This window comes from Poromitra crassiceps (genome assembly GCF_964638095.1).
Source record: "Poromitra crassiceps genome assembly, chromosome: 15".
Lineage (NCBI taxonomy): Eukaryota > Metazoa > Chordata > Actinopteri > Beryciformes > Melamphaidae > Poromitra > Poromitra crassiceps.
In genome coordinates this window covers 7933671-7950449 of record NC_139634.1, presented here as the reverse complement: position 1 = coordinate 7950449, position 16779 = coordinate 7933671, and the positions used below count along the sequence as shown (strand labels likewise).

The 16779-nt window shown below is 48.4% G+C and overlaps 1 protein-coding gene across 10 annotated transcripts in view; it reads left to right on the top strand.

Annotated features, from left to right (window-relative positions):
* nlgn3a (neuroligin 3a) overlaps positions 1–16779 on the top strand; it is a gene marked incomplete at its 3' end in the record, with an annotated part of 174777 nt that overhangs the window by 10729 nt on the left and 147269 nt on the right. For 3 of the 10 annotated variants that reach the window (XM_083651424.1, XM_083651429.1, XM_083651427.1), the window contains one exon: positions 4187–4246. The exons of 6 other annotated variants lie outside the window; for them this stretch is intronic. In XM_083651424.1, the coding sequence (XP_083507550.1) occupies positions 4187–4246 (60 nt within the window). Of the gene's footprint in view, positions 1–4186; positions 4259–16779 lie in introns of all 10 variants that reach the window. One more of the 10 variants, XM_083651426.1, reaches the window with a different exon arrangement.

Below are 16779 nucleotides of genomic sequence, written 5' to 3'. Positions count from 1 at the left end.
ATTATTCTATTACTCAATCTTGCACATTTTTACTTGCCCACGAGATGGGTGATGATAGCCCTATCATCTGCCATCTCGCGGGAAATTACACTTTTCATTTCATGTCTCTACATGAAGTTTGCTCGAATGAAACTTACCACAGAAGAAATGGTGCTGCTATATTTTTCAGCTTCAAAATATAGTCTAGCACTTTCTGATTTAGACAGCACATGGGACTTAATACACATACAGTAAAGTAGGCTATTCAGCAGGACATGTTCTTCAGCTTTGCCAGTTAGACCAGTGGTTTCCAACCACCGGGCCGGGGGCCGGTACCGGGCCGCGAGCCAGGTCCCCCCCAAAAAAAGAAAAAAAATTACAAATGTTTTTTTACAAACTACAAACATAAATAAATGTCAACTTGAAACTATGTTTCAACTACGACACAGCCTATAATATTATAGCCTATGTTTATATATCAAAAAAAAAAAAGTTAGACCGCCAACCGTGATGGTTTTTTCCACTGTTTTGACTTGTCATAATATGAAGATTGTGATGGTCTGTCTATCATATAGTAGCCTCCGACTCTCAAGGAGTTTTCAAAATATCATTATGAAACTTGATTAATGCCGAAAACATGCTACAACGTCAAAGCCCTCCCTCGCCATATGCACCGAGGGCTGCGCCGCGGCTAGCCAGCCTGCCGGCGCAGCTGCCGTGCAGCTCCCCGAAAATGTGAGCTGAGGTGAACAGCGCAAGTATAATATAATGTAGATGGGGAAATAACAGGAGAGAGTGAAAGCTATTACCAAGTATCTGCACTACATTCTCTCCTTGGGCTAACTTCTAGTCATTGAAATGCTATAGTGAAATCACACAATCTACTCATTTTGCTGGGGACTCCCCTGCGACCCCCTCATCAAGCTGATGTTCCACTATATACTGTAGGTCTAGCTGCCGTCGGCAAGGCTCCAAGTCGAGACTGATGTTGTAGCATGCTTCCAGCTTAACTCTTACACTAAGTTTCTCTATTGGAAACATGCATGTTCAAACTTTTTCTTTTGTAATACAGCTTAGTAGTTAGTCATTTAGATCGCTCTTGTTTCAGATGTAGGAATGACATAGCCATCAAATTCTAACCAAATTAGAAAATTAGATTACTATTTAAATGACATTTCTCATTTATTCCATTTTCCATCCACACTTGCACCAGCTATATAGTCCGTAAAATGAGACCGGAATTAAAGCTTGATTTGACATCATCATCACATCTTAAAATTGGCATCCTCTTCTTTACTGGGAGTACCTCATAAAATATACTACATTTATTTCAAATAATTACGTTGAAAAAGACTAATATAAAGCGGGGGGGGGGGGGGGCTGGAGGTGGCGGCAAACATCTCATAACACGGTACTGTAAGCTCTGGAAAACGATCTGCAGTGATTTAGTGTGAAGCAGTGAGGGAATGCACCAAATGAGAGAATCACATTGTGGACGTGTGCGTTCAGTGGCAGGGTAACGGGCCCCGTGGACGTGTGCGTTCAGTGGCAGGGTAACGGGCCCCGGTACACCTCTGTGGACGTGTGCGTTCAGTGGCAGGGTAACGGGCCCTGGTACACCTCTGTGGACGTGTGCGTTCAGTGGCAGGGTAACGGGCCCCCGGTACACCTCTGTGGACGTGTGCGTTCAGTGGCAGGGTAACGGGCCCCCGGTACACCTCTGTGGACGTGTGCGTTCAGTGGCAGGGTAACGGGCCCCCGGTACACCTCTGTGGACGTGTGCGTTCAGTGGCAGGGTAACGGGCCCCCGGTACACCTCTGTGGACGTGTGCGTTCAGTGGCAGGGTAACGGGCCCCCGGTACACCTCTGTGGACGTGTGCGTTCAGTGGCAGGGTAACGGGCCCCGGTACACCTCTGTGGACGTGTGCGTTCAGTGGCAGGGTAACGGGCCCCCGGTACACCTCTGTGGACGTGTGCGTTCAGTGGCAGGGTAACAGGCCCCCGGTACACCTCGCACGCAGGCAGCTCAATCATAGTGCTGAATTGGCATCAGAAGCACGACGGCTTTCCCTCCCCGTTACCCGCAAAATGATCAATCTGAGAAGCACACGCATTTTTAATCACCCCTGGACAATACACGTAACAAAAGCTTCGTCATGGTGCCGTAGTTGCAGAGACGTGGTTTCGTGACAACTGGGTTTCACACTGCCTACTGGCACAAGGACAACAAAACATGACATATATAATGCCGGCGTGACGGTATTATTGTAAGACGCGCTACAGACCGTAACTAGACACATCACTCAATATACATTCCCCCCATGTGCCATCTCCTGCTTTATGCAAATCTGCACCACCGCCGCCACTTGGGAGGCTGCAATCCTGCACGTGCCTCTGATTTTAATTCCCAACAACTGTTCTCTCTGCATTCAAATGCTGCCATTAGTAAGCACGCCAGTAGACACATTTTTACATTCTTGTCATTGCTTTGTATTTCAGAAACATTTTTTTTTATTGCAAAGATAAGAGCAAATAGAAAAAAAGCAGTCATTACTCCTGGGTGTACAACAACAGAAAGTACATTTGTGAACATTTATTTATAGTTGTATCAGGATTAGAAATGCATTTGGATGTGGTCCTACTGTGACCACATTGTCTATCTGATCACATCTTATATAAGTTATATGTTGTCCTACCGTGACCACAGTGTGTATCTGATCACATCTTATATGTGGTCCTACTGTGTCCACAGTATGTATCTGATCATATCTTATGTGGTCCTACTGTGTCCACAGTGTGTATCTGATCACATCTTATATGTGGTCCTACTGTGACCACACTGTGTATCTGATCACATCTTATATGTGGTCCTACTGTGTCCACAGTATGTATCTGATCATATCTTATGTGGTCCTACTGTGACCACAGTGTGTATCTGATCACATCTTATATGTGGTCCTACTGTGTCCACAGTATGTATCTGATCATATCTTATGTGGTCCTACTGTGACCACAGTGTGTATCTGATCACATCTTATATGTGGTCCTACTGTGACCACAGTGTGTATCTGATCACATCTTATATGTGGTCCTACTGTGTCCACAGTATGTATCTGATCATATCTTATATGTGGTCCTACTGTGTCCACACTGTGTATCTGATCACATCTTATATGTGGTCCTACTGTGACCACACTGTGTATCTGATCACCTCTTATATGTGGTCCTACTGTGTCCACAGTGTGTATCTGATCACATCTTATATGTGGTCCTACTGTGTCCACAGTGTGTATCTGATCACATCTTATATGTGGTCCTACTGTGACCACAGTGTGTATCTGATCACATCTTATATGTGGTCCTACTGTGACCACAGTGTGTATCTGATCACATCTTATATGTGGTCCTACTGTGACCACAGTGTGTATCTGATCACCTCTTGTGTGGGGGATCAGATTGCCACCTGTCTTACAGTAAATCTATCTGTAATGCGTCTGCAGCTGGGTGTTCATGTGGATAGGGTTTACCTTAATGCCCAAGGCACAAATTGATGCCAGGTGCAAAGGTGATGATGCTGTATTGACCAGAGGAACTAGAGCCTCACTAGATTGACCATGCAAGTCCCCGTTGAAACATGCAAAATACCGTGGTCAGAAATCCTTTCTAGTGCAATCAAAAGCAGACAGAATCATATTTTGGAGGCGTTTCTTATTTGGAACTTGACATTCCAAAAGGATTGGATTCAGATTATTTTCCTTATGAATTCGCAAAGGACTTTCTGACTCGGATAATGCCCGTTGTGTGTGACTCTGCTCCCAGACCATGTCGTGATACAGTATCAATGGAATTCTGTTTAATATTGAACTTTTTGTGTGAGTTGTGTTTTGATTCTTGCCCAGTCTAGCATAGTCTTTTCTGGGGAGAAAGTGTTTTTCTTTCTTTTCTTTCTTTTCTTTTTTCTTGTAGTAATTTTGTAAATTACTGTTCTTATTGTATGTGCTTTGTGTGTGTGTGTTGATTAGAAATGTACTTGAATTGTTTTGTAAGGGGATTGATTATTTTCAAACTTAATTGTTCACTTGGTTTCAAATAATAATGTTGTAGATTTGTACTGAATTGCTTCTTCTTTCCCCATCTCTGTGTTGCCAAACATGCTATTTTGAATGTCCCTGTGCCTCTCTGTGTCTCTCCCCGCTTCGACATTAGGGACCCATGCAAAAAAACAGGGCGAGGATTTATCGGAAAACGACGGCGACGAAGACGAAGGTATTTTCCACGGTGAACAAAGACGGTGCATGATTTATTTGACTATATTCAGATCATGTATTGTTATTTTTTCCTTTTGTTTGACCTTGTTTTGTTTTACTTTTTCTTTCTTTTTTTACACTTTTTATTGCAAATCCAATCATCATCCACCCGCTGTCACCAAACAATGCTGTTGAGAATGATCAAATGTTGGGCGCGTGGGAGTGCGACTGAGAGTGAGGTCTATGTATTAGTCTGTTCCGACGCATCTGATTTCAGCTGATAAGCAGCAGGGTGTTTGCCTTCAGATCCAGATGGGATCTGGTAGCTACAGATAACAGAGCCATTTTAATATCTCACACAGCGAGTGGAGAAGCCGTTATTACAGAGGTGAGAGCCCCCCTCTTAAGGTGTGGCCGGCGCTTGTATGTGCAGGGCGATAATAGCAGCGGGGATGTGTAAGAGGTGTAAGATGAGACTTTTCAGCGGCTCTCCATGAGAAGCGCTGGTTCAGGAGTGCTGCCGTTGGAGAGGATTAGACCCGGGGAAGAGGAGAGAGAGCGTTAGAAAATGGGAAGTTGCTGCTCAGCAATCGCATTGTTCACTTTCCATATTTATCTTGGGATATTCCCCGGCTCAGGGTGGATCTGTGCCCAGATTAGGCTGAGAGACGATTCTCGCGCTGCAACAGAAACGGCTTAAGTCCCCCAATCGAAGTCAAACCCTTGATATCGCCCCGCCCCGCCCCTTGTCTCCCCCCTCTCCACTGACTGTAGGGCGGCGATATACACGCAGGTATCAAAAGGCAAAGCCCTTGACTTTCAGTCCGTTGCGTGTGTCAAGGCTGGATTTGGATGTGTGTTGTGTCTGTCTGAAATGAGGCTGTTAGTGTTGAGGCTTTGTTGTAGACATATGGATCCTGTATTTGTCAGGAACATTGAGGCATCACCCCTCGTTGTGTCCTAAGTTCCTAACCAGGTAATTCCCCCATTTTCCCCACGGACACACTTTCCTGTAGGTGAATGAATGTTTGAATGTTTTTCTATGGAACAGCTGCAACGGAGGCCAGTTTCGCTGCGGGTCCTACTTTGGGTTTTGGGTCCAACTGAGGCGGCCTGGCCAGGGGTCTTTCCAGATGTGTAGTGTGGTCCCAGCCTCTGTGCTCAGAGGGTCTTTCCAGATGTGTAGTGTGGTCCCAGCCTCTGTGCTCAGAGGGTCTTTCCAGATGTGTAGTGTGGACCCAGCCTCTGTGCCAGTGGGCTCCTCTCACACACAGGGGTCTCTCCAGATGTGTAGTGTGGTCCCAGCATCTCACACAGGAGTCTTTTCAGATGTGTAGTGTGGCCCCAGCCTCTGTGCTCAGAGGGTCTTTCCAGATGTGTAGTGTGGTCCCAGCATCTCACACAGGGGTCTCTCCAGATGTGTAGTGTGGCCCCAGCCTCTGTGCTCAGAGGGTCTTTCCAGATGTGTAGTGTGGTCCCAGCATCTCACACAGGGGTCTCTCCAGATGTGTAGTGTGGCCCCAGCCTCTGTGCTCAGAGGGTCTTTCCAGATGTGTAGTGTGGTCCCAGCATCTCACACAGGGGTCTCTCCAGATGTGTAGTGTGGCCCCATCCTCTGTGTCAGTGGGCTCCTCTCTCTCTCACACAGGAGTCTTTCCAGATGTGTAGTGTGGCCCCAGCCTCTGTGCTCAGAGGGTCTTTCCAGATGTGTAGTGTGGTCCCAGCATCTCACACAGGGGTCTCTCCAGATGTGTAGTGTGGTCCCAGCCTCTGTGTCAGTGGGCTCCTCTACCTCTCACACAGGAGTCTCTCCAGATGTATAGTGTGGTCCCAGCCTCTGTGCCAGTGGGCTCCTCTCTCTCACACAGGGGTCTCTCCAGATGTGTAGTGTGGTCCCATCATCTCACACAGGAGTCTTTCCAGATGTGTAGTGTGGTCCCAGCATCTCACACAGGGGTCTTTCCAGATGTGTAGTGTGGTCCCAGCATCTCACACAGGGGTCTTTCCAGATGTGTAGTGTGGTCCCAGCCTCTGTGTCAGTGGGCTCCTCTCTCTCACACAGGAGTCTTTCCAGATGTGTAGTGTGGTCCCAGCCTCTGTGCTCACATGGTCTTTCCAGATGTGTAGTGTGGTCCCAGCATCTCACACAGGGGTCTTTCCAGATGTGTAGTGTGGTCCCAGCATCTCACACAGGTGTCTCTCCAGATGTGTAGTGTGGTCCCAGCCTCTGTGCTCACATGGTCTTTCCAGATGTGTAGTGTGGTCCCATCATCTCACACAGGAGTCTTTCCAGATGTGTAGTGTGGTCCCAGCCTCTGTGCTCAGAGGGTCTCTCCAGATGTGTAGTGTGGTCCCATCATCTCACACAGGAGTCTTTCCAGATGTGTAGTGTGGTCCCAGCCTCTGTGCTCAGAGGGTCTCTCCAGATGTGTAGTGTGGTCCCAGCATCTCACACAGGGGTCTCTCCAGATGTGTAGTGTAGTCCCAGCATCTCACACAGGGGTCTCTCCAGATGTGTAGTGTGGTCCCAGCATCTCACACATGGTCTTTCCAGATGTGTAGTGTGGTCCCAGCCTCTGTGCTCAGAGGGTCTCTCCAGATGTGTAGTGTGGTCCCAGCATCTCACACAGGGGTCTTTCCAGATGTGTAGTGTGGTCCCAGCCTCTGTGCTCAGAGGGTCTCTCCAGATGTGTAGTGTGGTCCCATCATCTCACACAGGAGTCTTTCCAGATGTGTAGTGTGGTCCCAGCCTCTGTGCTCAGAGGGTCTCTCCAGATGTGTAGTGTGGTCCCAGCATGTCACACAGGGGTCTTTCCAGATGTGTAGTGTGGTCCCAGCCTCTGTGCTCAGAGGGTCTCTCCAGATGTGTAGTGTGGTCCCATCATCTCACACAGGAGTCTTTCCAGATGTGTAGTGTGGTCCCAGCCTCTGTGCTCAGAGGGTCTCTCCAGATGTGTAGTGTGGTCCCAGCCTCTGTGCTCAGAGGGTCTTTCCAGATGTGTAGGGTGGTCCCAGCCTCTGTGTCAGTGGGCTCCTCTCTCTCTTGATCACAGAACAGGAAGTGTTGCCATGGCACCGCACTGACACACAGGTGTTGCCTCATTCAACCCAGGGTGAGCTGTTGCAAGTGAAGCCAAATTGCCTTCAGTCTATGCCTCGTGTGTGTGTGTGTGTGTGTGTGTGTGTGTGTGTGTGTGTGTGTGTGTGTGTGTTTATGTGTGTTTTTCTCTCTCCTTCAAGCGAGCTCACATGTGTCCGTGTATGTAGCCCCTAAATCCGTTCAGAATTGCTGACATGTGCCGATCCCTTTGTCTGGCGAGTCTTTGCGTTGCAGAACACAAACACAGTAGCTCGGTCCCTCTGAGCTGTTGTGCAACACTCGCCTGAGTGAAAATGTGACAAGTCTATTCTTACCCGAGCGCAACTAATGCTATTTACTGAGCATCACCGTCGCAGCACAATGCCATCCCCCCCACAGCACTGTGCCTAATGCGTCTGTGACAGAGTTGGCCATCAATCCCCAGACATGATCCAGAGGGGTTCACTTGTTCTGCTGCTGAATATGTCTTTATTGAAGTGTCATGGCGGCAGGCCTGGCGAATCAAACCAGCGTCCAGGGGCCCCTCCTCCCCGAGCAGTGCCACCTCCATAGGAAAAAGAAAAGCTACATGCTGAACTTAAAGTCGAGGTGAACCGGAGGCGAATGCAATCGCACGAGCGTCGCAGACTCAAACAAATCTTGTCTGAGATGACGGGGTTGAGAGGCGGACCACAAGCCGCACAATGCCGGGTGTCGATGATTTGATTTGACAATTCTGGGGACTGGCTTTGGCATTGGCCAATCACGGCGTGTTCCACCCCCAAATCGAGTGGGAGTCAGCGTGTTGCGGTGCTACGCGAGTGGGATCCGCGGAGTACCAGGCAGCCACCTGCTTCGTGCGGAGCGAGCGGACAATCCGATGCATGGGTGCTGCCCGCCCGCCTGGAATCTCCACGGGGCGACCCCTGACAACCAGGCTCTCAAGCGCGCGCCGCTATTTCTGTAAATACGATATTCCTGGAATGCGCGTTTTAACGAGCCAGTTACATTTCTTTGCATTCTTAGACATTACCGTTTTTGTTCTTTGTTCATGTTTCATATTGGCCAAGTTGGTACTTAGTTTATGGGATTATTGGGATAGGAATTCTGCCAGATGACAGGCACTAGGCGCCATTTTCTCTTTCTTTTGGAAGAGAAAATTATCCTGAAATGAAGATTTGATTGACAGCTGCCATGTCGTGAAATGATTGGTTGAAATGGGGTAGAAATTTGATAGTACTAGGTGACGTCAGCAAACTGTAGATTACTGTTATCAATGAAATCTTGAAAGATGAACTTTTGATGTGAAAAAGGGTGAAAAACTAAAGAAATTAGATTTTTGTGCTTTTGTTGGCATACATTATTAAATAGGTGCACTGCATACCCAGGTATTTGAACTAAAAGAAAAGAAAAGTCGCTCGACTTTAAGAATGATTTTAGTGTTTAAAGACGAGCTGAAATGACATCTCAGCGTCTGTGATGACGCATCCGAGTGGAAACAAACATTGCTTTGATTGGAACAGGGTCGAGACATACTGCTGGGGACTGGAGTTGACGTCGTTTGCCAATCCTGGGAGCTTGTATGGCGTGTTCTGCCCCCAAATGGAGTGGGATTCAGCGTGTTCTGCCCCCCTGCAAGTGGAGACCCGCATAGAAGCGGGCAGCTGGCTGCCTCCGTGCGGACTAGCGTTTCCAAGCCGAGGCGAGAGGGCTCCCTGCCAGCTTGGAGCATCGACTAGCCGTGGTAAAGAGCCACGGTACATACTTACTTACCGGCCAAATATATTCACAATTATAGGCTAGAAAAGTCTGCCCATGTAGGCACTAGGCAGCCATCTTGCCTGCTCAGAATTTTCTCCTCACAATGAAGATTGATTGACAGCTGTCATGTCGTGATATGATTGGTTGAAATTGGGTAGACATTTGACAGTACTAAATTACGTCAGCAAACTGTAGATGAAAGTTATGAATGAACTCTTGAAAAATGAACTTTTGATGTGAAAAAAGGTGAAAAACTAAACAAAATTTGATTTTTGTGGTTTCCCCCCCCCATACATTGTTAAATAGATGCACTGAATAACCAAGGATGTGATCTAAAATAGAAAAAATATATAAATTTCAGCTTGACTTTAAGTACAGACGCCCAGCAATACCAACTTATTAGGTATTGGCAAGATCCCTTTCTACAGTATTGCATGAATTACCAAAGAAAATCAAACATTTGTATAAAGCACAAATAGAAACCAGATCATCTGCAGATCATCTCACTGTTCTTCTGCTTCAGTCCACAGAGCCGCTATCTCGTCTGGTTCCTCATGTCTCACCCCCTCCATCTCTCAGTCTGTTCATTACCATGCTGTCTCAGTCTGTTCAGCCCAGCTTTAGCATGCTGTCTCCGTTGGCAGTCGGTCTATGCTGGGCTAATTCCCTCCCCTCCCAGCTACAGCACATTTGAGCTGCCCTCCTGCCTGTTACAACAACCCTCCAGACATGTTCTCACATTCACATAAGCTTGACACTATATTGGCTTTGGAGATGTCTTCCATCGCCAGAGCATCGTTTTACTATAGAATCAATCAGTTCACAATAGAGCGACCAATCAAAACAGTTATTACAGTCATTGGGCCTGGGAAGCAAGCAAAATACAATGTGCTGTAGTGAGGGATATACAGTAATGACCTCTTATAGAGAGCCAAAGTGGAACGTCACTTCCTGCTTCAGCACTGTACCAGAGATTTTCATCCGCCATTTATTTTCCCATAGACATTTTGTAAAATGCTTATATAAAAAGAGTTTTACTGGTTCAAACCAAACGGTACAGATATATTTATAAACAGGAGAGATCGCATAACATTTCACTCGGACCGAAACGTTTTTTTAAGTTTTGGTCCGAGTGAAATGTTCTATGGTCTCGCCCGATTATAGCGTTAGCTGAACCGTTTGCTTCGACGAAGTCAAACTATTTTATAAGGATTTTACGAAATGTCTATGGGAAAATAAATGGCGGATGAAAATCTCTGGTGCAGTGCTGAAGCAGGAAGTGACGTTCCACTTTGCCTCTCTATACTGTATGGCTATATACTGTAGGAGCTTGAGTCTGCTGGCTGTCCCTAGGGCTCTGTGTCTGTCTTTCAGTCTCTTTGTCTCTGTCTTCTATCTGTCATTCTGTCTGCCTGTCTGTCTGTCTTCTATCTGTCATTCTGCCTGCCTGTCTGTCTGTCTGTCTGTCTTCTATCTGTTGTTCTGTCTGTCTGTCTGTCTGTCTGTCTGTCTTCTATCTGTTGTTCTGTCTGTCTGTCTGTCTGTCTGTCTTCTATCTGTGGTTCTGTCTGTCTGTCTGTCTGTCTGTCTGTCTGTCTGTCTTCTATCTGTGGTTCTGTCTGTCTGTCTGTCTGTCTTCTATCTGTCATTCTGCCTGCCTGTCTGTCTGTCTGTCTGTCTGTCTGTCTTCTATCTGTGGTTCTGTCTGTCTGTCTGTCTGTCTGTCTTCTATCTGTCGTTCCGCATGGCTGCGTGTCCGTCTTCCTCCCCGAGCACCAATCAACCCCTCGGCGCCCCCAAAGTCCATTCTAATTCCGCGCGGCACTCCACTCCGGCAACACCAGGGCGCGGGCCAAGTCGCTGTGAGTCACCCCGGCCCGCAATCAAGACTCCATTTGACAGAGGCTGTTATTGCATTGTAAAAAGGCAGCGCGCGCGCGAGCGTTTCAATCACCCACCTGCTGTACTTAGATAAACGTGGGCCATGTAAAGAGAGGAAAGTGTGTGGCGGCTGTGTGTGTCGGAGCTAAAACCCCCAAACCTCCCAGGTGGAACATGGCGCTGGTGGCGGTGCTGAGTGGTACCGTGCCCAGTGTTCGGCAGAAAGAGGCACGCAGCGCCCCCCACCTCCCACCTCCCACCCCCCACCTCCCACCTCACCGCGCTCCTACACACCCCCTCATCTCTGGAGTGTCTCGTGCCACAAACGCATACAACACCCGCATCCATTTAATCAGCCAAGCGTCCACACAGGCACACTCCCCAATAAACACCTCCTTCCCAGCACTATAGGTACACACATGTAGACACACACACACACACACACACACAACCCCCCCCTCGCTCCCCCCCCCCACCCCCCATATCAGCTCTCCACCTGCCTGGGTATTACCATTAATTCCACTGCACAGGCCCGGCTGAATCCCCTCGTCCAGCACCGCCCCCGGGCTCGGGCTCAGGCGCAGCGCTGCCTGCCTGCCTGCAGGGAGCGCTGAATCAACAATGAAGGGGGGGGGGGGGCAATTCACACACACACACTGTCTCTCCTCCATTCTGACACACTCACCCATTCCCTCTGATGTGGCAGCAGGGAGGATGAGGAATCATCGTGCCCCTTCTTGAAGCCCGTGTATGCGGACGGATTTGGAGCATCGCCGCCGCCGCCGCTGCCCAGCGTCTTCCCAAGATAAGCTGCAGCTAACGGCCGATCCACAAGGGCATCATCTGAGCCGAGTCAGAGGACGAGGAGAGCCGCATGCTGCCATCATCTTCCTCTTTTCCTTTGCTTCTTCTTCTTCGTCCTTCTGCTCTTGACGGCCACGGAGGCAACAACACGCCGCTCGCTCTCCACAAGTTTAGGCAAAGAGACGAGCTACCGTGGTCTCATTGGTCTGGGTGAATACTCTTTTCTGATTGGTCGGCAGGTGTGCGTTCAAACCGTTTTGAACGCACACGACGTACTTCGGCTCAAGTTGAATCGCCGTTCTAAATAAATCCGCTACCACGACCGTATACATAACTAGTATCAACCTGTTGAGGCAGCCAGCCAACTACAGGTGGTCATTTCCCAAACTGAATAAATAGCACACATATCAACACAAAAGTGCCTTGCTACTGTAGCTCAATCTTCTTGTAACTAAGATATCTGCCGGGGGGGGGAAAAAACATGTTTCCATTGACAGATTTAGCTACGATCGCCATGGAATTCACATGCATTGTTAAGCTAATAGCATCGTAGCTAGTAAGCGCTAGTAGCTAGTAGCATGGTGTCACCTAACCCGGCTTGGTAGTAAACGGGACTAGAATCGTTCCTTGTCGTCATGATCGCTGTAATCAGGCACCGAAACGTCGCAGAGGTGCCTGATCAGCCATTTGGGTGTTACCTTCCAATAATGACCAGCTCACTGTTCATTATCCCTGACTTAACACACACCTACTCGTTGATTATCGCTTACGTATGTACTTCTGTAACATGCGGTGTGCGTGTGTGTGTGTTTACAATATGTGTGTGTGTGTGTGTGTGTGTGTGTGTGTGTGTGTGTACAGTATCTGTGTGTGTGTGTGTGTGTGTGTGTGCGCGCTTGTGTGTGTGTTTCAACCCGTCCATGGCTCACCACCAAAGACAGCTGCCTTACCCCGCAGGACTAAAAGGCCTCTAGGGGGCAAACAGCTGTCTGTCTGTACGGCACCTCTGCAGCTATACCTCCTCTCCTCTAGATCCAACATGGCTCTAGGGGTCTTTGGCTAATACCCTCTCTGTGTCTTCCCCTCTTATTCTTCTCGGGGCCTACTACGTCTATCTCCTTCCATCTCTCTCTCTCTCTGTATCTCGTTGTATCTCACGTACGCAGCACGCACGGCGCTCTGTCCTTTGCAGCAGCAGGTTCACAGCAAACAGCAGCAGCTGTCTGCAGTGTTCTACCCACATCATATTTAATGCACAAACACACAGCGAGGCGGAGAGCGAGATGTCACCTTCACACAAAGGTCATTCATCCCATTACACGTAAGTGTAGAGATGTCAGGAAACCGCGCGCGCGCGCGCAGCTAGCAAACACCCCGCCGAGCGGCACGCTATTTTCTCCCACATCCTCCGACGGCGTTGTGTTAAGGTTTTCTTTACACAGGGCATGCCTCAATTCCTCTCAGAAATGTCAAGTATCGCAAGGAAGAGGGCGGAATCTGACATGGCTGAAAGAACCCGAGCAGCGTAAGGTGTTCTTTCCCCTGCCCGCCCCGGCCCATCACTCCTCCTCCCGGGGATATGTGTGTGTGCAGGCGCTGAAAGTCAGACGGCTTAAAATAGCAACAGCTGTGCAACAGCTTTTTTTTTTTTTTTTCTCTCTCCCCAGGTCTACCTTCCGCTGTCTTCTTCCTCGTCCGCCGCGTCCAAAATAGAAGTGTTGTTACCGTGCGTTCCTCACTTTAGCCCTCCTTCTCTCCGAGGCCCGCGGCCATATCGTCCTGTAGTCACACACGGTCGCTTCTGTATATAAGGGGACTTTTTTTCCGAAACAGACACTGTCACTCTGGCAGCGACTTGTACGGTCTGCACACACGGCGCTCTGTAATAATTCTGTGTAATTGCGCTGGGCTCCCCTCAGATAAAGCGAGTGCAGGTCGTGGGTTGTGAACATTGGGGCCAGTTAATGGACTTGTCACGAGAGGAGCGTGAGAGGAGCAATCGGTGGCTGACATGAGTACTACAGTAGGGGTGGCATGTCATGTCCTGCCACATCAGGACATTGTCACCCGGTCGTCGTCGACCCCCCCCCCCCCCCCACCACCTCAGACCTCGCTGATCGCCGCTGACAGCCGCCATGTTTTACCAAGTGTTGACACAGCGAACGGGCGCCGACACTTATCTCCGCTCGCCTTTGTCCCCGCCGCCGCGCTCCGGAGTGACAAGGCTGCTTCTGGTGCTGAGATGGAGCCCCCCCGGACGGACATGTCACATTTATGACGGACTGCTTTCAATGACGCGTGTGAGAGAGACCGAGGCAGAGGACAAAGTGGCAGAGAGGGAGGGCAGAGAGAGAGAGAGAGAGAGTGAGGAAGGAGGAGGGAGAGAGAGAGAGAGAGCCCAGCCTTCCTGCTGTGTTTCACTTACAGTGGTATCACTCAGGCCCGGCCCGGTCCCGGAGTTATCCCTCCCCCGCTGACACTCCAATCAGTCCAAAGCCATCGTGATGCGCCCATGAAGGGCCGTCCTCCTGCCCCTGTGCTGTGATACATGGGACTATTTTATTTAATTACGCCTCAGCTTTCTTCCGTTTCTTTAGGATTTTCTTTTATTTATATATATATATATAAATTTTTTTTTACAGAACATAGAAAACAAAAACAGGCTCAGACAAAAAACAAAAAAAACATACATACCGGTATATCAACATTAATTATTACAATTAATTATTACAACATGGTGCTACCAGCCACGTCAAGTGCCTATGTGCTTGTAAGAAATGTGCGTGGAATCCCGCGCAAGGGCTCCATGAGAAGTCAGCTGAGCAAGTTACTTGACGCTCTTCACCTCATCTAAGTAGGCTAGAAATGGGTCCCAAATGATTGTGAATTTCCTAAATGAATTGGTCCTCAGGAACCGGAGTCTCTCCATTATGTATAACCGAGACCATGTCCGGCGTCAGCCACAGCTGAAAAGAAGCTGGAGAGGGGGACTTCCACTCCTTCAGAATGAGTCTCTTCTTAGCGATAGTCGTCCCCTATGCGTCAGAGACTGTTGCACAGCCGTAGGGGAGGAGCAGAGAGGATTCTGAACAGCCCGAAGATGACGAGTTCCGCCTCCGGCTGAATGGTTATTTCATACAGTAGGCCTTCAGAGTTCTTTAGGATGTTCTATTTATTTCCCCTACTTGTCTCAAACAAGTCACTTTTTGTATAATGAGTGCAGAGACTATAGCAGCGTGTGAGACAGTGGCTTTACTGTACCGTACTGTAGTAGATGCTGCATGACCTCGCTCGTCTGCTTGAGAGAATTGTGTGAGAGAATAAAGATGCATTTCATCATTGATGTGCCTGTCTTGACTTGGCTCACTCCCTCATCGCATTATCAGCTGTCATCTCCATTTCACAATATTAGCCCTTTTCCCATCGTGCACATTTATTATTTGTGTTCATCTCCGGGTCACGACTTGATTTCTCCATTTTCTTATTTTCCAACTCATTGTGCATGGAGTTCAATTTGCAAGATACACTGCTATGTTGCCTTTTAATCAACGTATCTCTGTTTCCCTTGCAGCACTTAGAGCTCTCTGTGTGCTGCTCCTTTTGTGGACTTTGTGATACTGAGAGTGTGTGTGTGTGTTGATGTAACGATGTGTTCGCCTCGGAGCGCTCGTGAATCAGCAACCCAGACGCTTCGCTTTTTTTTTTGTCCGAGGTATATATGTAGCCTCTTAGTCACCTGTTTCACCAGATTAGATCATCCACATCAGCCACACTGATAAATCTCTGATTTGACTGGTTAGGATGAGGCTTAGGCACATCGTCATCACCTCCCCCGCCCGGACGTGGCTATATCCAGAAGGGATTTATTTCCCCAGTTAATAAACCCCCGACGTCCAGTCGCACGCTAGCTAGCTAGCTAGCTAGCGCCGTGTACAATACATTCCCTATGAGTCAAATGAGTGGCACCACCGAGTGCCGTATATCACTTTCTGTTGTGTGTGTGTGGACACATCCAACATCACATCCAGTCAATAAATAGATTAGAAGCAAGTGGAGCCGCTATGTCGTCTATCACTCTCCCCAAAGGGAATTAGCGGTTGTCATGGAGACACATGATGTGAATCAACAAAAGAGGTGACTGATAACACTGACATGACTAATCTCTCTTCTTATTTCTCCCTCCATTCTCTCTTGTGTCTGTGGCCCATTTTGTTTGAGAAGCTTGTTGAGGATATCCTTCTTCTTGCTGTTCTTTCCCTCTCTGTCTCTATCTCTCTCTCTCTTTCTGACTAGTACGTCTCATGCTGTCTCTATCTCTCTCTCTCTCTTTCTGACTAGCTCCTCTCATGCTGTCTCTCTATCTCTCTCTCTTTCTGACTAGTACATCTCATGCTGTCTCTATCTCTCTATCTCTCTCTCTTTCTGACTAGTACATCTCATGCTGTCTCTATCTCTCTCTCTCTCTCTCTTTCTGACTACTACGTCTCATGCTGTCTATCTCTCTCTCTCTCTTTCTGACTAGCCCCTCTCATGCTGTCTCGCCCCATGCATCCCCCTCCTCCTCCTCCTCCTCCTCTTGTGTAAGATAAGTGTGTGCAGAGAGAAGTGTCAGCTATAAATCACGTCTGAGCGTATAGCCCCTCTCAGATACCAGCCAGATAACCAACGCCATAAATAAGGGCACATCATATACAAGTTATTGCTTCGCTTTTAAGCGTAACGGGGCCATGAATAACCCAGGGAATAATGAATAAAAAAAACTGTGAATCAAAGACGAGCTCTTGCTATGTAGGAGGTGGGGGGGGGGGGGGGGGGGGGGCGGAAGAAGAAGCGTCGGAAAACCTTGTCTCGACAAAACGCATTGAAGTCGTCGTCGTCGTCCCCGCGCGGCACGGCGCGGAGCATGCTGATGTGACGGGGCGCGCACAACGACAGATGGATGCCGATTGGGGGCTGTGTGCAGGATGAGGATGGGGCTCTGCGATTAGCTGTTCTTTTAGGATTTTGAATTTTGGCTCTCAGTCGCC